General features: G+C 34.3%; 1 protein-coding gene and 1 non-coding gene across 5 annotated transcripts in view; both read right to left on the bottom strand.

Moving 5' to 3' along the window:
- TRPC1 (transient receptor potential cation channel subfamily C member 1) overlaps nt 1-27,833 on the bottom strand; it is a 64,762-nt gene that overhangs the window by 21,259 nt on the left and 15,670 nt on the right. For all 4 annotated transcript variants that reach the window (XM_019753587.3, XM_019753588.3, XM_074334017.2 and 1 more), the window contains 4 exons: nt 24,616-24,818; nt 10,414-10,545; nt 7,352-7,547; nt 4,661-4,997 (listed from right to left, as the gene is read on the bottom strand). In XM_019753587.3, coding sequence (XP_019609146.1) covers nt 4,661-4,997; nt 7,352-7,547; nt 10,414-10,545; nt 24,616-24,818 — 868 coding nt within the window. The remainder of the gene's footprint in view (nt 1-4,660; nt 4,998-7,351; nt 7,548-10,413; nt 10,546-24,615; nt 24,819-27,833) is intronic.
- LOC141568023 (U6 spliceosomal RNA) lies at nt 5,117-5,223 on the bottom strand. Its single transcript, XR_012491038.1, has one exon. It is a non-coding gene; the product is annotated as a U6 spliceosomal RNA (small nuclear RNA).

Genomic DNA, 27,833 nt, shown 5'->3' on the forward strand with positions numbered 1-27,833 from the left:
TTGTGGTGCCAGGTTTGTACGTGGTGCTTCCTGTGAGGGTGGGTATCAGTGAGAACCCGTATCACTGCTACTGATTGTGGGAGGCGGGCTCTGCACTGTCACATCTACCCCCGCCTGTCACCCAGTCAAAACCACATGCCTTACAATGGCCTGCAAGGTCCTCCATTAGCTCTCCTCTCTGACCTAGTCTCTCATCAGCCTTTCCTTCAGCTGCTCCAGTCACACTGGCCCGCCTGGATTCCCAGCTGTTCTCGGAACACTCCAGACTCCTGCCTTCAGGCCTTTACACTGGCTCCTCCTCTGGCTGGAAGCTCCTCCCAGGTACCATTTGGCTAACTCCCTCCCTGCACATTGTTACCTACGGCCTACTCTTACCACCTTTAAAACAGCAAACCCCATGCCCCCACTCCCAATCCCCCAATTCTGCTTCTTTCTTTCTTTTCTCTTAGTACTTGTCACTTTCAAACATTGGATATAGTTTACTTATTATGTCTATTATTAACTATCTTCCCACCACTTTGGGGAAGCTCTTCAAAGGTAAGATTCTTTGTTTTATTAACCAATGTCCTAAATGTCATTAATAGTGCCTGATACATAATGGGTGCTCAAAGAATTTGCTAAGTGAATAAATATACACAAATAAAAAACAAACAAACAAACAAACAAAAAAAAACCCTCCCCCTTTTTTGGCCAAGGTTTCCTCCATAGTTATATATTCCTAGGAGTACCAGAGAACAGTAATATAATCCAGGATAGTTTTATGATACATTCCTTAAGATATTTTTAAAAGAATAAAAGTAACAAAAGAATAGAGTATTGCAACATAACATGGATGAAGATCAGGTTAAGTCAGTCAGAATCATTCTCTGCTTTAACAGACGCAGAATAATTCCCCTGGGAAACACATGGAGCATTCTTGAAAAACTGTTGATAACTTCTTAATTACACAGCATCCACATTTTACGTAGAAAAACATTTAAAAATATTTGCAGATCTGATAGGGAAAACTTCAAAAAATTCCACTTGGATGAGTTTCTATTTAAAATGAACAGATAAAGAGGGGGATAAAAAATAATAAAAATAAGATAAACAGATTAAAAACTATCCAAAATGTTAAACAAAATTGCCTACATTTTATTAACGTAAACACTGTGACACTGAACCAAAAAAGATGCTTACAGAAATGTGTTTTATTTCTGTAAAATGAAAATTACATCTAAAGGGACTCGGGAAAAATTACAACATTAGTTGGAGAAGATTTCTGATCAAAAAAGGCAGACATACGAAAAGTATGTTGCAGCTTCTGTGCAACATCCCACACCAAAAATAAAGCTAATACAGTTGGCGTATTTCATATTTCTGAATTGCACTGGAAGAACAAAGAATTTGAAACTATTATAAGCAATGCAATCATTACATAAACATGTACTATACCTTAGGGTCCTTTTTGTTTTTGTTTTTTAGAATTAGTAACTATCATTAGTGAGCCGGAATCCCATCATTTTGGGATTCCTCAAGGCTTGCTCCTAGGTCCTCTCCTCTTCTCATTTTATACTTTCTCAAGTGTCTCATCAATGCCCACAGTTTATTCATACATTGCCAACACAAGCTTAGACTTTCTCTTGAGCCCCAATTATGATATCCAATTGCCTGACTGACATCTCTTTCGGGTACCTCGAAGCCTTTTCAATTTCAGCAGATCCATAACAACTCAGGATCTATCCTCTCACAAATCCCCAAACCTACTACTCTTCCAATCTACCTATGTTTAATAATCTCCCTCTCCTTCACCTCCTACATAACATGTATTTCCATGTCCTATGGGCTTTACTTTGTAAGTATCTCTCGAATCTGTTCCCTTCTCTTTTTCTGTCACAACCACCCTAAGTCTGAGTCACCATCAACTTTCACTGGATTACTGCAACAGCCTCCTACGGCCTCCCTCCATTTACTCTTGCCAAAGCCCTCTCCTTCTAACCCATTCTCCACACTAGCCAGAATGAGCTTTCAAAAGGCAAATCCGATCATGTCACTCACCCAAAAACTTCAATGGTTTACCACTGTTCTTAGTACAAAGCCAAAATCACTTAACGCAGCGCCTGTTTCTACAAGCTTCATCTTGCTCTCCTCGCTCCAGCCTTCACTCAGTGCCCCCCGGGTACCATGCTTCCTCTTGCCATGGGATCTCTTTTCTATCAGCTTGGAATCCTTTCCTCTTCCAACTCTGCTAGTTGATTCCTTTTTATTAATCAGATCTTAGCTCTTTTATCACTTCCTCAAGATAGCCTTACCAGTCTCCTTGACTATGTAAAATGACCTTATAAACATGCTTCCTCTCCTAACTCCACGGCCTTTACTTACTAGCACTTAACACATTCAAGATTTTAAACTTTATATGTGTAATTCTCAAGTTATTGTGTTTTTCCTTTTTTTTTGCCTTAATTAGACCATAAGCTCCGTGAGTGTTGGGCCTTATCTGTTTCTGCTTGTATGTGAACAAAGTAGGTATACAACATTTTTAAAAATATGTTTTTATAGTTGTTGTTACATTCTAATAGTAAAATATTAAGTCAAAGGATACCATTAATATTCTGTACAATTCATCAACATATTGTTTCAGTTTTCCTACCTTGCTTTTTATAATGTAGCCCTACTTTTTTCTGGAGGACTAAGGAAACGAACAGGAAACAAACGTACAGAAGTCAGTCATCATGAGTCAAAAGTCACTGTGCTCACTGCATGAAATAATAAGTTGAAGGAGTGCCTTTAAACAAGCAGGCAAATGGTTCCTAAATGTACACTGAGAGCACATTCAGATCTATACGTTGAAGGAAGCCAGAGTGATCCAATCACATAACAGGCTGAAGAGACATCCTTGGCAAGGATTATTTAGATCTAAATGATGTAAAGCTGTGCTGAGAAAAGTAAAATTATTCCAGGTATTTTACTGACTTAACTCACACGGCACCCTTCTACTGAGGCAGACTATGGTTAGAAAATCAATCATATCGTGTGTGTGTGTGTGTGTGTGTGTGTGTGTGTGTGTGTGTTCAATGTTATTGAAAACATGGCCGTCATAATGAAAAGGAATAGCCGTAGTTTTACTATTTTTATGAAATTCAATGACAGCAGCATATTTATGCTGTCCAAAGAGTGGTTATGACTCTGAGCTCAATGAGTTCTTCCTCACTGTAAGAAATATAACTTTAATTTGATTCCTATACAGACGTGGGTAAATTGAATTTTATTTACAAAACAAAGAAAATATTATTTCTTTCTCACTAGGATTTAAACAATAGGTTACAAATAAACAATATAAAATTTCCTTTCTTTGTGACTAAGGTATACACAACAATCTTTCAGAAGGTTAAATAAATAGAGGGAAAGTGCTTCTTAGAGATTCCTTTCAGCCTAATATTTTTTAACCTATTCAAATAATAATAGAAACAAGTTTCACATTGGGAAGACCTACAACAATGCAATTTGCAACTATCTATGATAAAGTACAAATTATTTCCTAAACTAAAATATTAAATTTTAGATAAAATGGCAGAAACACAAGAAATGTTAACAAGAAGAAATTATTTAATTCTCTTTAAACTAGAGTTCAGATGTGTATCATTTTTACTCTATCTACCTAATTTTAAACATTAATGCATCATGGATTGCAAACAGCTAAAAGTAAAACACACTGAAATCAAATTACTTGAAATTAACTACTTCCCAAGCAAAACTAAAAATCTCAAAATACACAAATTCTTTTTATAGCTGAAGAACTAAAGGTGAACATTTTATATTAACTCATCTCAAATTATTTAATTGAAACAATCAAGAACATATTAACCAATCAGTGCCTTATACCACTGAAGACTAAATTTCAATACCCTGTTACCCCACAGCAAATAGAAAGATAAGTGGGAAATGCTGAGGCTAAAAACAAGTTGAAGATCCAGAGGGAAACAAAGGAGCTGTCATTAAAAGCCCATCGAAAAACAATGGATTATACCTGAACTCCTCACCTTCCCTGCCACCAAAAAAGGGCAAGGGCAGCAGAAGGTCATTTAAAATCTTTATTATACAGCATAATACTTATAAAAAGCAATTTTCAGAAAGTAAGATGTCTTATGTATTTTTAAAAAACCTGTAATTTCTCAACAGATCTAGCTATCATTACAAAGAACTGATTTAGAGTGAGTCACCAGGGAATATGTAGCTACAAAAGTTCACTGGTTCTTAAAAGAAAAACTAATGATATAAGAAAGCAAAATAGTTAACTCTTAAAATGCAACTGAGTAAAAAATATATTACATTTCAAAGTACCTGAGAATAGGTTCAATCTCTTATACCAAAAAAGCATCCATGAGAAAAATTTGTTTTTCTAACAATCATGAACAATTTCAGAGACTGAGAATAAAACCACTGTACTTCCACATAATTAGGTAGAATATTGAATAAGGTCTCTGCTTCCTTATCGAGTTCAGGAACATTATCTTTACAAAAATGTTAGTTTAGTCTTCAATGATCATGGAAGTGTTCAAATTCCTGCTGTGTAAACAGTGTAAAATTACAAAGTGAACACAGATGTTTATGACACCACCAAGCAAGAGAGAATGAATAGGCCAAATAAAGGCAAAACCTTTCAAACGAACATGATACTTACCAATAATCCACAGTATGAGAAGATAGTCTATTCTTTCAAGGGCTGGCCCCATTGTGTTTTTCTTATCCTCATTGTAGACAAGAGAGTATAGGTTTAGTAACAGCAGGAATGTGAAATATGATGCTCCATGGATAATAAATTTCATAAAAGGTGTATGAATGATTCTGCCAAACTGAGACTTGGGAGCTATCAAATAGCACAGTGACAACACTGGCCAAAAGATGCCAACTGTTAAAACAGTTATTATCTTCTTACAGGTGGGCTTCCGTCGGTAACCTGACATCTGTCCAAACCAAACAGTGTTCAGGAACTGCTGGCAGTTAGACTGGGAAACAAACTGAGAAGGAGCACACACATACAGAGAAATGTAAAATAAAACCTGTGAATAGGATCTGACAATACCATTATTTAACTGATATTCAAAGTTTTAATAATAGTGTTTCTTTTATTTTTCTAAAACATAGGGAACGCTTCACGAACTTGCGTAGCATCTTTGCGCAGAGGCCAGGCTAATCCTCTCTGTATTGTACCAGTGTTAGCACATGTGCTGCCAAAGTGAGCACAATAATAGTTTAAAATCAATTTTACACAGTCCACATAGCTTTTTTTTCTTTCTTACATGTAATAAAGAGAATAAAGATTAAGAGCATAGACTCTGGAGCCAGATTACCTAGACTCAAATCCAGGCTCTGCCACTAATTAAATACCCTGAACAAGTTTTTAAACTTCTCTAAGTCTCAAATTTCCTTTCTGTAAAATGGGGATAATAATAGTATCTACTTCATCAACTTGTTATAGGATTGAATGTAAAGCTCCTAGAACAGCACCTGGTTCAGAGCAGTCACTACTGAGTATCAGTGATCATCACGAGCCTACTTTGCCATTTTTCAACATTCAATTTATAAAGACTCATAATAATATTTGTGAAATTTCAAAGTTATCAAACACAGTCCACAGAAACAGACTTTAGTCTACAAAACTAACGATCTCAGTTACAAGAAACCAAGATGCCAAGAGAGCAAAGCAATCATAGAAAAGCAATCAAAGTATAAACATCAGACACATTTGTGATGCATGAAAACACTGAGAATTTAAAATGCACTAAAGATACTCTTAAATCTGCTTACAACTGAATTCTGTGTGAGAAGAAAAGGAAAGATATTCCCAGATAAGAAGGACATTCTAGTTCAAGTACAGAAGTTAATTTACCAAAGTTTACAAAGCTTCCTGGTTTACAAATTCCAAGAAGCAGTATTTTCCCAATGCGTATAATGCTCACGCTGTGAAGTTAACTTAAGGATGCTGGTGACTGGACATAATGATGTGATCAGGTGTGAAACTGCCGCAGTAAAGCATAAGTGATCACAGCATCATTCAGGCATCGCAATAATATTTGATCACTCTTCTGTTTCCAAATGATTTATCCTGAGATCAATATAATTTGTAGAAGGTAATTTGCAGAACACTATAGTAAAAAACTATTATTGTTGTTTCTGTTGTTGTTTCTTGTGCTTATCAAGAAATTTCCTAATATGCTATACTTTTTTTTGGCACTTAAGTCTTACTTCATTCTTGATTCTTCTGCTCAGATTCAGGTGTTCTGAGGGAATCTTAATTTGTCCTTCAAGATGAAATACTGGAAAGAGAAATAGCCTTTCCTCCAACCCATTCCCCAGTGTAATAGCATCCCAAACTTAGTATCCAAGCAAGTATCCAAGCAATCTCATGACTGTTAGCTGTCCTTGCCATCCTCTACATAAGGATGATTCCATTAACAGTAATGCTGAATGTGCAATTGGAAAAGTTCTAAGTCTGTGGTGGATTTAAAACGTAGACACAATTTTTTTGATACTCTTTAAGAGGTGGGCTATCAGTGTTCCCTATGTTTCCATTCAATAAGCTTATGATTGCTTTAACCAGTAGGTTCTGGAAGAAGTGATGCTATGTAACTGCTAAAGGTCGGTCGTAAAAGGCCGTGCAGCTCCCACTCTGAGGACACTTGCTATAGGAGCCCTAAGTTGCATGTGAGACGTCCTGCTCCACTGAGGCCACCTTGCTGTGAGGAAGCCCAGGTTTCATGCAGGCTCGGCTCAGCCCTCAAGGCTTCTCACTCTACAGACTGTATTTAGCTACAATATGATGACACCGTGAGAGCCAGATTCGACTCCATTATCACGTCATGAGCCTTTCTGACTTGGCGTTACACAACAAGTGAACAAATAACAACGAGGAAACATAATATCGGATACTCTATTTTTAAACAAAAAGGCACTGTTACTATAGATGGAGCTATTATTACTAGATATAGAAAACAAACTATGACAGACAAAACGCAAGATGGAAACTTCTTTATGAAGTCACTTACGACATCTTATCTGCATAGCCACTATTTTGTAAAAACATTAAATTAATATCCCTATTATAATATTAATTGTTAAAAATAATAGCAACCATCACTGAACACTTAATGCTAGTACTCATTATACTAATGCTAGTACTCATTATACTAAACTCTTTAAATATGTATATCCTGATTTAATTCTTAAAATTAAGTCCAGACAAATTCAATAACTTTCCCTGGGACACAGTTTTCCTGAAGCAGAACTAGAATCTCAAGCTAGATGTGCTGCCCCAAAGCCATCAGACTACCGTGGAGGAAATAACTTAAAAATACCACAGAAAACCTCATACCTCCTTTTGGTTATATTTGATAGCAAGCTTGAGACGACTCAAATTCATTCTTTCTTCTAGTAATCCCCGTTTGTCCAGGGGCTCATCACTAGATGTGTGGTTTAGAATGACTTCCAGTTCACGTGAATTCCGGGCTTGTGCAAGCAAATCTTTAGCAAACATTTTACACTGCCGGGCTAGTTCCTCATAATCACTCCTGCAAAATGCAACAGTGGATTACTAGAAATGTCACTTCCATTTTCTATTTAAGCTATTTGCACTAGAAAATGTCCACTCAGTAATATTTTAGTTCCAATAGTGGTACACAAAATCTGAAGTCATTCTGTGCTGACAGCAAAAGAACCTATTGGTGCATTAATTCTCCACAGCTTTGGAGAAAACTGTAACACAATTATGTTCTGTGTTCACACCGATAATCTTAGATGAGCACAGTATTTCCTTATATATACTGATATTCCTAGAAATTCTGATAGTATTTATCAACCAGTTCTTCACTTAACTCCTTTGCCCTTATTCTCTGTAAGTTTGGTAGAAAACTTCCTTTTATATTACTTATCTAAGCAATTGATGATAATATCTTAACGCTATCCAATAAATATTATTACATAGTTTTTAGCTAAAAGTGTTTTTAATAATAGTCTTCAATATGTTTATGCTACTTCTGATCTTAAAATAGTATTTTGATTCACTTTTAAAGTGTTCATTTGAACAAAATACACGTTAGAAAAAAGATACTGTAACATGCCTAGTAAAGAATTCTCTTTCAGAATCACTGTTCTTTGAAACTTAAGATTTAACGTTTAAAAACTTTAAACTTTTTAAGGGCAGGCCTAAATCAATTTGTGAGAAACAAAAAAGTTTTAGTGGATAATTCTTTTTAAAAATATCAATTACGTAAAATATATGATTGAGTGTAATAACAATAAAGTTAGAAATAAATAATTATCAGTCAATTGGACTTCAGAAAATAATATTTTTATTCAATTTTTTTAAAGGGAAAATAGGAAGATTTCCCATTAATTAATTTTTCTATACAATGGGGTTTTCCATGAACTGGCTGCATAAAAATATAACTCAAAGAATTAATAGCTCTTTCATAGACTCTTAACATTTTTCTCTTCCATTCTTTGGTTTCCTACGTAACCAAAATACCTAAGAATAAATAGCTGTATTTCTTTAACAAATGAAGCGTTACCTGCTTTTTAGTCTAGAAACTAACTGCAGATGGGAACATTCTTCAAAAGTGTGTATTATTTCAAAGATATCTCATTTTCAGAAGATAAACACTGTAAAACCACTAGAGTCAAAGGTAAAATTAATACATTTTATATTTGCTTAATCGCTAATAGATTACTGGAAGACTAATAAATAGCTGTACAGTTTCGATGGAAATGTAGCCGACTAGACACAAGGAGTCCTGTGTTCCTTACAACTGCTCTTACTTTCAGTGTCCACTCTGTTCCTAGTTAGATGCTGGTGTAAGACATCTAACCTACGCGATCACATCCTTGCCTAAAACCAAGGGATCCTAGAAATGGATTCTGTGGTAACTTCCAAATCTAACTTTATTATTCTATGATTACGATATAACCATAGCAGTTGCTTCAAATCCTTTTTGGAAGGCTTTGAATGAATTCTATTTTACATGGTATTCTTGATAGCTCTGAGTTCTAGAAACTTTATTTTATATGGTAACTCAGAACTCCAACTATAAGATTATAATAGAAAATTCTTCATATTTAAAGGAATAATTTATTAACAGCCTCGTGTGCTAATAAAGTTAAAAGTAGCATCAAGTTACATTTTCACCATGTTCATCCAAGACTCTGTCATTTCAAGTTTAAATAAATTTTAATTTGTCCAAATTAAAATACAGTGGTTACAAACTGGAAAACTTATAAGCAAGTAGTTTTAAAAAGTTTCTAGAACTCACAGCTATCAAGAACACACTATGTACTGCTATAAAGGCAAAAGAAAATCACGGGCTTCTTTCTGTCCTCCCAATGAGAAATTTGAATTTTCCCAGTCTTAGCAAGGCACTGGAGGAGTGCAACATAAGACATGGGGCTCCCACATCAGCTGGACATGAAAGAGGTAGGGGCAGGTGTCCCCCCACCCTGAGACCGCACAGCTGGGACTGGCAGGAAATCTATTTTTTTAAATTAAAGTTTATTGGGGTGACAATTGTTAGCAAAGTTACAGAGGTTTCAAGTGTACAATTCTATAATACATCATCTATATATCACATTGTGTGTTCACCACCCAGAGTCAGTTTTCTTTCCATCTTGATCACTTCCTCCTCCTTTGGAGGGCCCCGGGGTACTTTTACAAGGGAAAGTCTCAAAGCTTTTGCTCAAGTTTACCAAATGTAGTTTTCTAAGGATTTTTAATGTTTAAATCAGTAGTTTAATACCTGCTTTTTCTAAAGTCTTTTTTTCCCTCCAACTTACTTCTCTAAGGGAAAACGATAACAGTGATTCTTTGGGTATACAAAGTGCCAGAATTACACTTAACTGTTAATTTCAGAAGAAAACTCTGATGCGGTCTTCATCCCTCTTGATCAGTAGCATTTTATTTATTTCTACATGTTAGGTTTCTCCTAATAGAAACTCTTACCAGACAGCGAAAAGGGAATGAGTCTGTGTGTGTGAAAGGTCCCTCACATACATAAAGTATTCCATACACTTCTGAAAGTGATGAAGGATCACGCTCCAAGGATGACTATGGAATGTGGGAATGGGGGCGGGGGGATTGTACAGAGAGCAGTTATAATAAGTCTGCTCTTGCTCAAGGCCACCTCCCCCCCTCACCCCCCCCACCCCCGCCCCACTAATCTTCACGCTGTCCCAGCAGGGATTTAAGGGAAGGAGTGATCTAAGAAGAACCAGGATCTATTCCACTGAGGGAGAAGGAAATCCCAAGTAGGTGGCAACAAGGTCTGGTCATCTTGGATCAAATGTAAATAAGTATAAATTATAATTTGGCCTGTGAAAAAACTAAAGCTGAAAAGGCTGTTTTGTTTTTAAAAAAAGATATAATTCATAATTTCCATTCATTCCTACCTGAATTCCACCTCCACAAGGCTTAGTTCTTTTAAATCAGCACTAAGTTCAAATGCTCTCAGAATGGGATCCTCCTCTGTTAACATTATTAGAGCTGGACTGGCCAAACAACGATATATATCAAGACGAAACCTGTGATAAAATTTGATTCCACAATATGAAATAAAATTATTATACACATATGATTAGTAATTGTAATTCACAATTTTCATAAATTTAAAATTACAGTATTATAAAATCAGAAGAAAACAAAACCAATATAATATACTTATTACAAGATAACCTGAATAAAAAGACTTTAAAAATATTTTGAGAAAGCATTTGAGATCTTGCTCCCTGGCATATGTCATCAGTTTGGCTCAAATAAACTCATAAAAAGTCAAAATAAATAAATAAATAGACAGATAAGTAAATAAATAATTTTGAGATATAAATATTGAAACATTTTATATCTATTGCTTCTGTTTTATTCTTTTCATATTCATAATTCATAATTGTTTTATTTCTTTTCATATTCAAAATTTTGTATTCTTGAATGCAATTAAAAATTTTTCTATTCTGAATCCAATATTATTTTAAATGAAATATGCTAATAACTAATACATTTTGATTACGATGAGGATGATTATTAAATTTTTCTTTCCCCAGTGATAAGATCACTTTAATATGCTATAATGCCATATATATATATATATGTATATATATACATATATATATATATACACACACACACACACACATACACACATACACAAACACGTATCACATGACTCATTCAACCAGGTTATTTTTTAAAGATGTTTCAAATCTTAAGAATGAAACCATGCATTTATTCATTATTTCTAGCTACCAGAGTACTCCCTTTATCTTCTGTAAACTAATTAATGTTCATATTAAATATCTAAACAGAAACCAAACCAGAAAAAGTTTGCTATAATGCTTACATTTATAAATACAGAATTCTTAATTTCTAAATTTGGTAGCTATTACATAATGTATTGTTTAGTTCATATATCCTTTACATATTAGAATTGCTAGATAAAATGGCATGTGTATTTTAAATTTTGATACCTATTTCCAAAGCACTAATAAGGAGAGCTCGCTTCCTCCCACATCTTCATTAACACTTTGCCATGCTAACAGATGAAAAATGGAATTTTAGAGTTATTTTACTTTGAATTTCTTTAGAAGCATAAGCATCCTTTCATGTTTACTATCTATTTATACTTCTTCTGTGAATTGTCTGCTCATTTTCATTAACCTATTTTTCTGGTGATTTTTTAATCTTTTTTAAAAATCAATTTGTAAAATCTTTTTTACATATCAAAGAAATTAGCCCTCCGTCTAGTCAAAAGTATCTTAAATACTTTTTCCCAGTTTGTTGTTTTTTTAACTTTGTTTACAATGAAGTTTTTCTATATGGAAGTTTAAAATTTTTATTTAAACAAGCTTATGGAAATAGTCCTTATTTACCTTATAAGTTTCATGTCTTACTTAGATACAAAAGTAGAGATTATGTAAGCCAAAGAACAAAGAGAAGAATGAAAATAAAATGAACAGAAATTCAGAGAAGTGGAATACTATTAAGTATAACAATATACTCGTAAGGGGAGTACCAAGAGAGAAGAGAAAGGAGAAAAAAATATTTTTGAAAAATGGCTAAAATCTTACCAAATTTATTGAAAAACAATAAACCTGCACACCCAAGAAACTCAACAACGTCCAAGTAGAGACCCATAAACATGGCAAATATGCTAAAAGTCAAAGACAAGGAGCAAAACCTTAAAAGCAGCAAGAGAAAAAAGATGAGTCACTTACAAGGGAACCTCAATAAGACTAACAGCTAAATTCTCAGCAGAAACAATACAGACCAGGAGGCAGTGGGATAATACATTCAGAGCACTCAAAAGAAAAAAAAAAAGAGCAAGCAAAAAAAATCACCTGTCAACCCCAAATCCTATATCCAGGATTACTGGATAGCTACTATTCAAAAATGAAGGTAAAATAAGAAATTTACCTAGTAAACAAAAACTGAAAGAATATGTTGTTAGCAGACCTGTCTTATAAGAAATACTAAAGGAAGTTCTTCAGGCTGAAAGCAAGTGATGGCAATTCAAGTCCACATGAACAAAGAACACAGTAAAATTAAGTATATAATTATAAAGGACACTATAAATGCATATTTTTTCCATTCATCTCTTAAATGATTTAAAAAGCACTTATTAAAAAAAGCAATTATGTAATGATATAGATATCTATATACAATGTATTGTTTGGCCTATAACACAGAAAAATGTAATATACTCGTACATTTAATATATTTGCCAATAATAGTATAAAGTAGGTGAGTGGAATTAAAGCTGTAACAGGCGCAGGAAATGATGACAGACAGTAAAGTAATAAGTATAACAATACATTGTTGGGTTTGCAACATTAATAGATGTAATATTATAACAATTATGTCATTAAAGGAAGGAAAAGAGAATACAGCTAGCTGTACAGGAGTAACATTCTACATAATTTTAGAATTAAGCCAGTATAAATCTGAAGCTGATTCTGATAAGATGTATATGGTAAGTCCTAAGACAACCAGAAAAAAAAGAAACCCTGGAAAATTCATTAATAAAATTAAAATGCTACATTAGAAAATATATATTCAATGCAAAAGAAAGCACTAATAAAGGAATAGAGAAACAAGAGACATGAGACATATAGAAAACAAAAAGAAAAATGAGGCCGGCCCGGTGGCTCAGGCAGTTAGAGCTCCGTGCTCCTAACTCCGAAGGCTGCCGGTTCGATTCCCACATGGGCCAGTGGGCTCTCAACCACAAGGTTGCCAGTTCAATTCCTCGAGTCCCGCAAGGGATGGTGGGCTCTGCCCCCTGCAACTAAGATTGAACACGGCACCTTGAGCTGAGCTGCCTCCCGGATGGCTCAGTTGGTTGGAGCCTGTCCTCTCAACCACATGGTTGCCGGTTCGACTCCCGCAAGGGATGGTGGGCTGTGCTCCCTGCAACTAGCAACGGCAACTGGACCTGGAGCTGAGAGGCGCCCTCCACAACTAAGACTGAAAGAACAACAACTTGAAGCTGAACAGAACCCCCCACAACTAAGATTGAAAGGACAACAATTTGACCATTGTTCCCCAATAAAGTCCTGTTCCTCTTCCCCAATAAAATCTTTAAAAAAAAAAAAAAAAAAAGCAAAGCCAGTTATTTAAAAAAAAAGAAAAAAGAAAAATGACATGTGAATACAATTATATCAATACCATTAAATATGAATGGTTTGAACAATCCAATCAAAAGGCAGAGGTTGTCAGACTAGATTAAACAAAACATGATCCAACTATATGTTGTCTGTAAGAGACACACTTTGGATTCAAAGACACAAACAGATTGAAAGTAAAAGTCTGGAAAAAGATCTAGCATGCAAAGAGCAACCCCAGGAAAGCTGGGGTAGCTATAATAATATCAGATTTTAAAATAGAAAAAAAGTTACTAGCAATAAAAAGGGACATTTTATAATGCCAAATGGGTCTATCCATCAGGAAAATATAACAATTATAAACATGTATGTAACTAAAAAGAGAACACCAAAATACATGAAGAAAAATTGACAGAAATGGAGAGATTGGTAACTGAACAAGGAGAGTTACAGACCTCTATTCCCCACTTTCGATTATGGATAGAACAACTAGACAGAAGATCAACGAGGAAATGGAAGAACTGAACAACACCATTAACCAACTGGGTGTAACAGATATCTATAGGACACTCCATCCAACAAGGACAGATTATACATTCTGATATATTCTGAGATCTAATATTCATCTCCAGAAACTGATAGAACACATAGACAGAAAACCAGTAGGGACAAGGATGACTCAAACACTATGAAACAATACACATATGATCACACTGAAATTTCTGGAATGCTCACCCCAAAACAACAGAATACATATTACTTCAATAGTACATAGAACGTTCTCCACATTAGACCACATGCGAGGCCACAGAACTAGTCTTAATACATTAAAAAAAGAATGAAATCATACGAAGTACATTCTCCAAATAAAGCAATGTTTTCTTAGCTATGATACCAAAAAAGAGATAACTGGACTCCATCAAAATTTAAAACTTTTGCGCTTCAACGTACAATTTAAAAAAAAAATTAAAAACAAATAGGATGGGAAAAAAATATTTGCATATCATATACCTGATGAGAGACTTGTATCCAGAATATATAAATAACACCTACAATTCAGCAAAAGAGCAGATAACCAATTAAAAACTGCAAAAGAGATTTGAATAGACATATCTCCAAAGAAGATATATAAATGACCAATAAGAACCTGAAAGATACTATTTATATTAAATATCTAGAACAGGCAAATCCATAAGAACAGAAAGTAAATTTAGTGGATTCCTGGGGCTGGGAGAGTGACTGCTAACGGGTATGCGGTTTCTTCTTGCAGTGATGAAAATGTTCTGGAATTCAATAATGATGATCAATGTATAACTCTGTGAACATCATAAAAGGATGAATTTTATGGCATGTGAATTATATCTCAATAAAGCTGTTATTTAAAAAATACAGTATATTCTTCAATCACAACAGAATGAAATTAGAATCACCAGTAGCAACAAGTCTGGAAAATCCTCAAATGTATGAAAGTACAACAACACACTTTAAAGTAAACCACAAATCAAAAAAATTGAGAAGACAGTAAAAATCTTACTCCGGGTAATGTCTGTGAAGTTTCTTCCTATATTTTCTTCTAGGAATTTTATGGTTTCAGATCTCACATTTAAATCTTTAAGCCATTTTGAATTTATTTTTGTATGTGGTGTAAGGAGGTGATCCAGCTTCATCTTTTTGCATGTGTCTGTCCAAGTTTCCCAGCACCATTTATTGAATAGACTGTCTTTACCCCACCATACATTCTTGCTTCCATTGTCATAGATTAAATGGCCATATAGGCATGGATTTATTTCTGGACTCTCTATTCTGTTCCATTGATCTATGGGTCTGTTTTTATGCCAGTACCATGCTGTTTTGATTACTGTAGCCTTGTAGTATAATTTGAAGTCAGGTATTGTTATACCTCCCACTTTGTTCTTATTTCTCAAGATTGTTGAGGATATTCGGGGTCTTTTGTTATCCCATATAAATTTTAGGATTATATGTTCTATTTCTGTGAAAAATGTCGTTGGTAGTTTGATAGGAATTGCGTTGAATATGTATATTGCCTTAGGCAGTATGGACACTTTAACTATATTAATTCTTCCTATCCATGAAGATAAGGGGTTAATATCACAAATTTATAAAAAACTCACTCAACTCAACTCCAAAAAGACAAACAACCCAATTAAAAAATGGGCAGAGGACATGAAGAGACATTTTTCTAAAAAGGACATACAGATGGCAAACAGACATATGAAGAAATGTTCAACCTCACTAACCATCAGAGAAATGCAAATAAAAACCACAATGAGATACCATCTCACCCCAGTCAAGATGGCTATCATCAATAAATCAACAAACAACAAGTGCTGGCGTGGATGTGGAGAAAAGGGAACGCTGGTGCTGTTGGTGGGAATGCAGATTGGTGCAGCCACTATGGAAAACAGTTTGGAGGTATCTCAAAAATCTGAAAATGGAACTACCTTATGATCCAGCAATCCCACTCCTAGGTATCTATCCGGAGAAATCCAAAACTCCAATTCAAAAATCTTTATGCACTCTTATGTTTATTGCAGCACTATACACAATAGCCAAAACCTGGAAACAACCAAAATTCCCATCAGTAGATGACTGGATTAAGAAACTGTGGTACATTTATACAATGGAGTATTACGCAGCCATAAAGAAGAAAGAAATCTTACCATTTGCAACAACATGGATGGACCTAGAGAACATTATGTTAAGTGAAATAAGTCAGAAAGAGAAAGACAAATATCATATGATCTCACTTATATGCGGAATCTAAAGAAAAGAATAAGTGAATGAACTAATCAGAGATAGTTTTGGAAACATGGAGGAAAAACAGAGGGTTGCTAGAGGGGCGGGGGGGTGGGGATAAGGGGAAGGTGAGAGGTTTTGAAAAATAGTCGGTAACCACAAGATGGTCATGGGGGTTTGAAAATTAATTTGGGGAACGTACAGAGGGATAGTGGATGGGGGAAGGGGGGTTCACAGTGTGAGGGATATAAATGATAAACGTCTAAGTTTTGCTTTGTCTTGTGCACCTGAAACTAATAAAAAAAAAATTGAGAAGACAAACCACAGGCTAGGAGAAAATTTTTGCAAAAGACCTACCTGATAAAGTACTGTTACATAAAAATATACAAAGAACTCTTAAAACTCAACAATAAGAAAACAAACAACCCAATTAAAAAACAGGCAAGAACTATATAGCCAAGACATGGAAACAATCGAAATGCCCATGGTAGACAACTGGATTAAGAAACTGTGCTACATTTATACAATGGAGTATTACACAGCCATAAAGAAGAAAGAAATATTACCATTTGCAACAATATGGATGGACCTAGAGAACATTAAGTGAAATACGTCAGACAGAGAAAGACGAATACCATATGATCTCACTTATATGTGGAATCTAAAGAAAAGAATAAATGAATGAACTAATCAGAAACAGTCTCAGAGACAGAGGAAAAACTGAGGGTTGCTAGATGGGGGTGGGGGTGGGGATAAGGGGGAATATGAGGGGATTAGAAAGAACAGTTGGTAACCACAAGATTGCCATGGGGATATCAAAGTCAATTTGGGGAATGTAATCAATAATGTTGTAAAGATTTTGCAGGGTATCCAATGGACACTTGTCTCATTAGGGAGACCACCTCAGGGATGATATAGATGCCTGATCACTGCACTCACTGTACACCTGAAGCTGAAAAATAACGAATGTCAACTGTAATTTTATATATATATACACACACACACACACACACACTCACACACACACACACACACAGTTACAAGAAGCGGAGTACAGCATTAGGAATAGAGACAGTGGAAATGTAACGGCTGTGTGCGATGTCAGAGGGGTAGTGGATGGGGGGAGGGGGGTTGTCACAGTGTGAGGGATATAAATGATAAATGTCTAACTATTACATTGTTTTGTGCACCTGAAACTAATAAAAACAATAAATAAATAAATGGGGGAAAAAAGAAAAAAAAACAGGCAAGAGATCTAAACAGATACCTTACAAAGAAAGATATACATATAGCAAATAAGCATATGAAAAAGATGCACATCATATGTCACTAGGAAACTGCAATTAAAACAATGAGATACCACTACATACCTATTAAAATGTCTAAAATCCAAAACACTTACAATACGAAATGCTGGTGAGGATGTAGAGCAATAGGAACTCTCACTCATTGTTCGTAGGAAAGCAAAATGGTGCAGGCACTTGGGGAAATAGTTTGCTGGTTTCTCACAAAACTAAAAATATTCTTACCATATGATCCAGTAATTACACTGCTTGGTATTTACCCAATGAGTTGAAAACTTATGTCCACACAAAAACCTGTACAAGAATGTTTATAACAGCTTTATTCACAATTACCAAAACTTGGAAGCAACTTTGTCTTTCAGTAGACAAATGGATAAACTGTGGTACATTCATACAATGAAATATTATTCAGTGTTAAAAAGAAGTGAGTTATCAAGCCACAAAAATACTTGAAGGAAACTTAAACACATATTAGTAAGTGACAGATGCCAATGTGAAAAGGCTATATACTATGACTGCAATTATATGACATTAAAGAAAAGGCAAAACCATGAGGAGAGTAAAAAAAAAAAATCAGTGGTCGCCAAGGGCTTAGGGGGGAGAGGGATAAATAGGTACAATGTAGGGGACTTTTAGGGCAGTAAAACTATTATCTGTGATACTATAAATGGTGGCTACATATTCTTACACTTTTGTCAAAACCTTCAGAATGTAGAATACCAAAAGTGAACCCTAATCATTGGGTGATAATAATGTGTCAATGTTTGTTCATCTATTACAACAAACATACCACACTGGTGAGATGTTGATCAGCAGGGTGGCTGTGGGAGGGGGATAGGGATTATGTGGAAACTCTCGGTACTTTCCAGTCAATTTTGTTGAACTTAAAACTGCTCTAAAAATACAGTCTATTAATAATAAAAATCCATCAAAGAAGAAATCACAAGAGAAATGAGAAAATACCTTGAACACATTTACATTAGAAAGGAAGCAAAATCTAAAATCAATAAGCTCAATTTCTAGCTTAAGAAGTTAGAAACAGAGCAAATCAAACCCAAAATGAATAGAAAGAAATAATAAAGATCCAAGCAGAAGCAATAAAATAGAAAACAGTAAAACATTAGAGAACATGACTAAAATTAATGTTGTGTTTTGGAAAAAGTCAGCAAAACTGACAAGCCTTAGTTAGACTATTATCAACAAACGTATTCTGCAAAGGCTCAGATAATAAATATGTTAGGCTTTGAGGGCCCTAATATTTATATTGCAACTACCCAACTCTGCTGTTATGCAGTAATAGCAGCAACAGATAATATATAAATGAATGGGTATGGCTGCATTTCAATAAAACTTTATTTATAAAAAATATTGGTGGGCTGGATTTGGCCTGAGAGCCATAGTTTAGCAAACTGAGCTATAATGACCAAGAAAAAAAAGAAAAGGCACAAATGTCAAGAATGCACAAGAGTGCAGGCAGGAAAAAGACTATAAAGGATTGTGAACAACTTTACACCAAATTATACAACACAGGCAACATAGATGAAATGGAAAAATTCCTAGAACATCACAAATTATCGAAACAGATTCAAGAATAAGCAGCCCTATTGTAAGAAAATTAACTTTATATAATAATTAAAAATCATCCTGCAAAGAAAAGTCTAGACACAGATGACTTCACTGATGAATTCTATCAAACATTTAAGGAATAATGCTAATCCTAAACATGCTCTATTAGAAAACAGGAGGTGGGAACATTTCAAAACTCATTTTATGAGACCAGTATATCCTGATATAAAAGTGAGACAAAAACATCAAAGAAAAGAAAGCCATAGAATAGTATCCCTCATGAACATAGACACAAAAAATATTTAATATGTTAGCAAACTGAATTCAGTAACACATAAGATGAATTATGTAACACAACCAAGTGGGGTTTATCACGGGAATACAAGGTTAGTCTGACATTGAAACATCAATTAACATAACATATTAATAAAAAGCAAATACCATATAATCATCTTAATAGATGCAAAAAAGCATTTGACAAAAATCCAAAATCAATTTATAATTAAAAAGAAAACTCTCAAAAACTAGAAATAGAAATTTCCTCATTCTTACAAAGGATATCAATGAAAAACTTACAGCTAACATCATACTTAATGGCAAAAGACTTAATTCTTTCCTACTAAATCCAGAACAAGACAAGGATATCAACTCTTTCTACTGATATTCAACATCACCCTGGAAGTTCTAGCCAATGCAGTAAAGAAAGAACAATGAAGGCTTAAAGATTTGAAATGTACTGTCTTTATTTACAGATGACACAATCTTATATGTATAAAATCCTTAGGAATCTAAAAAAAAACCTATTAGCACTGATAAGTGAGTTTAGCAAGATCACAGATACAAAACCAATATACAAAAAAAATCTATTTCATTTCTATATACTAGCAATAAACAATATTCAAATGAAATTGAGAAAGCAATTCATGTACACTATTATAAAAACAAATAAAATACTTAGGAATAAATTGTAAAAAGGAAGTACAAAACCTATACACAGAAGACAATAAAACACTGCTGAAAGTAATTAGAAAGCTCTAATAAAATGGAGAGATATACCATGTTCATGGTTTGAGAGATTCAATACTATTAAAATGGCAGTTCTCCCCAAATTGATTCAATGCAATTCTTCTCAAAATCCACGCAGGCATTTTTGTAATAATTGATAACTGATTTCTAAACTTTATTTGCAAATGCAAAGGACATAGTATAGCCAAAAGTTTATTATGTATATATAAAATGCAGGGCTTATACTATCTGATTTTAAAGCTTACTATGAAATTATAGTAATCAGGACAGAGTGATATGGGTTTAAGGGTAGACTTATAGATCAATGGAACAGAATAGAGTCTAGAAATAAAACCACATATATATGCTCAAATAATTTTCAAATAAAGGTATAAAGATAATTCATTGGGGGAAACAACAGTCTTTTCAACAAATGGTGCTGGAACAAATAATTGGATACTGCAAGTAACAGAAAAAGAGTTTGCCAAACTATAGTCCTCAGGCCAAATCCAGCCCACCACCATTTTTTATAAAGTTTCATTGAAATACAGCCATACCCATTCATTTATGTATTATCTGTTGTTGCTATTACTGCATAACAGCAGAGTTGAGTAGTTGCAATATAAATATTAGGGCCCTCAAAGCCTAACATATTTATTATCTGAGCCTTTGCAGAATACGTTTGCTGATCCCTAGTCTAACTATAAAGGCTTGTGAGTTTTACCGACCTTTTCCAAAACACAACATTAATTTTAGTCATGCTCTTTAATGCAAGGCTTATATTATCTGATTTTAAAACTTACTATGAAATTATAGTAATCAGGACAGAGTGATATTGGTGTTAAGGGTAGACTTATAGATCAATGGAACAGAATAGTCTAGAAATAAAATGTTAATCCTTACAAGGATACTTACAAGGATACGACCCACCAATTAAAAGGAACAAACTACTGATATATGCAACAATATGGATGACCCTCAAAAGATTATGCAAAGAGAAAGAAGCTAGAGACATAAGACAACATATTATATGATTCTATTTATATGAAATTTCTGGAAGAGAAAAAAACTAGACAGGAAAAGATCTGTGGTTGCTTGGCGCTGGGAATGGGAGCAGGCGTTGACCGTAAATAGGAAACTTTTTCCAGTGATGGAAATGTTAGAACATTGGATTATGGCCATGATATATAACTATATACATTTAGTACAAGTCATCAATCTTAAATATTTTTTTTAAAGCACTGTTTTGAGGCCTGTGGCATTATGTGATTATATTCTACATAACTCTCTGGGGTTTTGGTTTCATCAACACGCAGAATAATACGAAAATGTGTAATTCCATATTGTCCAAAGTCCTTTTAAAACTGTGATTTCATATGGTTCAACCTAAATATTTGTACAGCCATAAGAAATGGAGTAGATGAGGCAAGATTAACAACAGAGGCAAAATTAATGAAATAGAAGAAGAAACTTGAATGCAACCTGAATAGGCAGAAATTGGCAGAGGGAATTTCTAACTTCAATATGTAGCTGATAGCCATTGATGAGACTCAGTTTCCAACCTAACACTGCAGTTCAGAATCACATTTTGCAACCACTGCAGACCATCAAACTGGTAAGAGTGGGTAGCTCTATAGAGAGGAGGAGAATTAGGATTGCTTAAGGGACTTCCAATCAAAATTAAAGTTAGATTTTTTACAAGGATTTAAGCATTTATTCACACATTACTTGTATAACTAAAATAAATACTTCTTTTTTTTAACTTTTATTTATTTTTTAAGAGTGTTTTTCTAGGACGCACCAGCTCCAAGTCAAGCAGTTGTTTCAATCTAGTTGTGGAAGGCGCAGCTCACAATGGCCCATGTGGGGATCGGACCCGCAACCTTGTTGTTAAGAGCACCACGCTCTAACCAACTGAGCTAACCGGCCACCCTAAAACAAATATGTTTTAATAAAAGAATTTCATATTGCTAAGATAACTCTAAGCCTCACAGTTCACTGATTCTAAATGCCAACACCCTAATCTCTTGGTAGATACCTAGCTACCGGGTTTCCCTGAAAATAAGACCTAGCCGGACCATCAGCTCTAATGCGTCTTTTGGAGCTAAAATTAATATAAGACCCGGTCTTATATTGTATAAGACCGGGTCTTATATTATATTACAATAAGACCGGATCTTGTATTAATTTTTGCTCCAAAAGACACATTTGAGCTGATGGTCCGGCTAGGTCTTATTTTCGGGGAAACACAGTAAGTTTTACAAATTGAATTGCTCTTAGGGGTGAAGTGGGTAATAATACAAGAGAAAAGGGGAGTGTACATGAGGCTTACAGGCATTCAAATTCAAAATTATAAAATTATGTACATTAAACAAAGCACTTCTGCAAATTAAACTTAACTGGCAGTCCTTTACTTTGCTATCTCTCCCAATTTCAGTGCTTCTCAACTTTTCAAAACCTTTGTCTTCCTTTAATAGATAATAAAGATTCTGAACCTTAAAGTTACTTGAAATTTCACAACACATCTAATTTTTGAGACTAAAACCAATTATATTACTGAAAATGTTTCCCGAAACTAAATGTCCCACTACCTTTCCCTGCCCATTTAAACTTACTGCCCCTGGACGTCACCATCCCCTGGGACTACACCATCTCTGAAATTGAAAAAACAGTATCTCCTAGATACAAACTGCCTCACTTCCTTATTGACAGTACACCAAAACCTTTACCCATACGTCTTTTTACTCATTTTGTTGGCCTGCTTTCTTCTACATGTCTACTTAGCAATTCCTGGAAATGACTTTAGTCAGAGGCCTAAGACATTTGTTATAACTGTTTTCTCAAACATCGGTAACAAACTCTCAATCGCTTCTGCAAACATACCAAACCACTGGCAGTTCTGCAAATAGACCACAATCACATACTGTACTTTCTGCATAAAATGACTTTCACCTTTTAATTCTTATTCAAACTTAAAAGACTGAACTCAAGCCACAACTCTTCCAAAAGCTTTCAAAACAAGTAGTCTTCCCACCTCAAACCAAGCCAGGTAAAGAATTCTTTCCAGCCCCAAGCCCCACCCCGGCTACTTCAACTATAAACATATTTAACATGCTACTTGGAAAACAGCTGGGTATTTGGAAAATATTTATATTTAATATTAGTAAAGGATTTTAAAATGAGACAAAGCCTTAAAGATCATTTCTCCTTATCATTTATGAACTAGTCATTTTAAAACTATTAATAAAAGGGTAAGTTATATAGCCATAGCTATCAACAGATCTTGTCACAGAAAAATGCAGATCTCATTGTAAAATAGATTTGAAAATAGAAAAAATTTCCAGTCCAACCTCTGCAAATAAACATTACATTGATACCCAGGAGATTTTTCCACTTTATGGATTTGTGACTGTCAATCCACCAAAGATCTGTTCTTAAGATGAGGAAGGAGTGAGGGTAGATGGTTTACAGCTTGAAAGCTAATTCATATACTGTACAACAACCTTTAAGAAACAGGCTGCCTGGGACTTCCAGACCACATTTTCCATAGTAAATATTATACGTGATACTATTTCAACCATATTTGATTTATATATATGTATATATATATATATATGTGTGTGTATATGATTTATATATATGTGTATATGTGTATATATATATGTGTGTTTTCATATATATGTATATATACATAAATAAAATGACTATATAATATGGAGAGAGAGAGAGAGAGAGAGAGAGAGAGAGAGAGAGAGAGAAGGCTTCTGCTGAAAATCAGAACCCAAGTCTGCCCAGACCATGCACCCATACACCTTATACAAGGTATGGGGTCTTGCTCAGCCTATCTAAGATGGGGTACTTTCTTGTTTATTCACGCCTCAGTTTTCTTACTATTTTCAACTGGGGAGAATAGGAAGAAAAATAGATTTAAATACAGTGTGAGAGAGGAAGTAAGAGGCATAACAGGTTGAATATTTAGTGAGATAGAAAACAATTTTCATTTTCTTATAAATAGTAAGTGGTATCTCCAGTCGTTTCATTATTGGAAATTCTCTTAGATTAATAAACTCTGCTTCTAAAAAGCAAACAGTGCTCCCACACCCCACCAGCAGGAGTATGGGATAAATTGGAAGGATTTTTCTAATTATTCATCATTTAGTAAACATTTCTAAAAAATACAGGACTCATTGCATCAAGCAAAAGAGGAAAGGAGGTAGAAGTTTGGCTTTCATAAGTCATCCCAGTACCATATTTTTAAAAAGCTACATAGAAAGAACAACGATTAAAAAAAAAAAGCTTCACTGACAAATACCTTACACTGCTGCATCCCACATCTATCTATTTATCAAAACCTTAATTTTCGAACCTGGAATGTCGGAGGCTGTCCTTTTTGTTTTTTGCAGAACACAGAGTGCACTCACAGCCAACCGCATGGGGCTTGGGCAGAGATACATCTTGTTTTAACAGCATGGTCAGAATTTCATAGTTGTTCCGGTGAGCAGCTAAAATGACAGGTGCAATGTCCATAGTTGTCGAATACTCAGGATTCTGAATTCGCTCCATTAGTTTCTGAAAAATATTTATACAAACGTTCAAAAGTTATTATTTGTGACTTCAAAAAAACGTATTTCTCTGAAGAATAAAATGAAAAAAATTAGCAGGCACGAAGACCATAAGAATTATTTTAAGGAAAATGGTAAACATTTTACTGAGATGAGGTTTTTTTTGAAACTTCAAAACTTAACTTTAATTAATATATGCAATATAATCATGACAAACAAAATCTTCAATAGGAAACGTGCACACAACTAAAGTGCTGTTTTCCTAACAAAGAAGTGAACATATCCAGAGAAATATTATACATTAGGAACAAGTGTTTAATATTCACAAGATTATGGAAACATGCATGACAAAGATAAAGAACAAGGATTTTAGAAACGGAATATGATGGGAAACAGAAATGTTAAAAATCGGCAGAGCATAAATGTGTGAGAAATACTCTAAATATTCCTCCTCTCTGGCACACCTTGGCACACTGAGAGATACGAAGCTACTTGAAAGGGGTAAGTAAGTAGGAAGCACTCATGATTCTGTATAATTAATTATCTGCATACTCCCAACAGTTACCCATACTATTCCTCTTGCAAATGCACAAAAACACTAACAATCGTAGCTCCTACTTAACAAATCCTGGACTGTTAGGTACTTTACATTTATCATCTCATTTAATCCACACAATACTCTGCAAAACTGAGCATTATGATCCCCATGGAGAAACTGAGGCTCAGAGAGGTTAATGTGCCGCGGTATGGAGCAGAGGGCGAGGTGCACATCGGCACCCCATCTGTATTACACGGGGGCCTGCTCTTGGGTCCCCACACTGCCTGGTGATGGCCTGACATTGGGAAAACCATAAGCAAATAAAGAATCAGGGTTAAATAAAAAGGTGGACTATTTTATGACTATTGCATATTCTTTCCACTGCTTCTCACTGTTTCAAAGAGTTTTCCCTGTGAGTTGTTTGATTCCAATAGTAAAAGCTGATCTAGTTCACAGTAATTTTATTAACATTACAAAAGTAGTGCACAAACTTTATAAAATATCTGAAAAATATAGAAAAGCAGAAAGAAGACTAAAAATACCCATCTTCCTACTACCCCAAAACCATTTTACAGTATATCTTGCCTGCCCTTACTCTATCACACCCCCATTTAAGGACATCTTTGGCATAAATGATTTGGCACCAATGATCAAAAACAATAGTCCCTAATATTCTGAAGATCAAGGATACTTTTAATGATCTCATGAAGTGATAGCCCAGAATCTTCAAAAAAAAAAAAAATTTCATGTACAGAATTTGGCATGCAATTTAAGGAGGTTCATAGACCGTATGCTTAAGATATTTTATTTTGCTAATTTAAATAACACTACCACAAACATCTTTATGAAAACATCTGTTTTGAAATTTAGTATTATCTCATTAACATAGAATCCCTGAAGTGGAATTATAGATCAAAAGGCCATGAACAGTTTTGCTCTTGATACATAGTATCAAAGTCCTTCAATAGCTTATATTACCAATAATACAAGAATGTACCATCTCACTCTTCAGGTTTACTCACCAGCACTAGGCATGATCATTCCCAATTTAGGAGTGAAAAAACTATCATGAAATATTAACTTACTTTCTTTTGAGTACTGGTAAATTTTACTATTTTCTGACATACTTATCTTTCCCCCCCTCTTTTATGAATGGTTTATATATTATTTATTGGGGATTTCAAATTAATGAATTCATTTTAAAATTACACAGAAATTTAAAAATTTAGAACTTTTCTCCCTTATTACTGGTTATAAATAGGAGAAAATTGTATTCAATCCCTTAAGAGAAAAATGGTCCTCATTTTTCCTATGAAACACACTTAACTAGATGAAAAACACTATTAGAACTAGATAAAAGTTTATAATTTCATTGTTTATACTATAATCTAAGTACTATCAAAAACAGCTTGTATTAGAAAGTCAAAATTTATCTAAAGATAATTATGATAAGCCAAGAATACAAAATGAATTCACTGAAATGGTTAAGAAAATATCTGACATTGCCGATCTAGAAGTAATAGGGCTGTTAATATGTGATCTTGCTGTCACTGGAAGTATGCAAAGGAAGGCTTTTTGTTAAAGTTGAAGTGCTTTTTCGCTGAGTAGATGAAGACTACTGCAGCCTTACAACCCAAGATTCAATTGGCAGCGATGATTCAAATGGTGATGAAATATGAGACAGTTGCTCAAATACCCTAGCCCACCCACCCTCCCTCCAAGGAAGTAAATGGGTTAAAAGGCTAGACGGTGGACTAGGCATACCAAAAATAATAGTAACCGCAGGATAGATGACAAAAAATTGAACAGGACTGTAGATATTTCTGATCCTTTGGACAGGGGCTATATTCTTACCCCCTTTTTCTCTGCTCCTGTTGGTCTCTTACCATCACTTAAACTACTAGTTGGTACTATATTCTGGAGAAAGCCACGCTTACACAAACTTTTTCATAGTCTAAATTTGAGTAAAATATTTCAGTTAATTCATGATAAAGCATGCATTAGCGGAGTTGTTCGTCATTCTCAGATAATAGCAGATAATCTGCAATCAATTTATAATTCTTTCTTAAAATAATATTTTTCTTCTGAGTATAGCTGCCAGTTTATACTCCCAGAGTTATTTAAACTGCTTGTTTCACTAATCCTCATCAATAATGTTATTAATTTAAAAAATTTTTATATACAACAAATACTTCATTGTACAATTTGTCTGATTATTGATGACAACCTTCTACTCACAAAAGGAAGAAAGAAAAATAAAAAGAGTAAAAAAAAAAAATATATCCTTAATCTGGCAACGAGATGACTGCTGTTAGGTAACATTTTGCTACATTTCCATACAGTTCTTTTTCTACACATTATTTTTAACTTTGGATAATATTATATGTACAGTTTACTATTCTCATTTTTTTCACTTCCTATTATAGTTTTCCATGTTCCTAAATACTCTAAAAAATACCACTTTAATATATATGTCATTTACAT

The sequence above is a fragment of the Rhinolophus sinicus genome, chromosome 17 (assembly GCF_057876585.1).
Source record: "Rhinolophus sinicus isolate RSI-liver-muscle chromosome 17, RSI-T2T, whole genome shotgun sequence".
Lineage (NCBI taxonomy): Eukaryota > Metazoa > Chordata > Mammalia > Chiroptera > Rhinolophidae > Rhinolophus > Rhinolophus sinicus.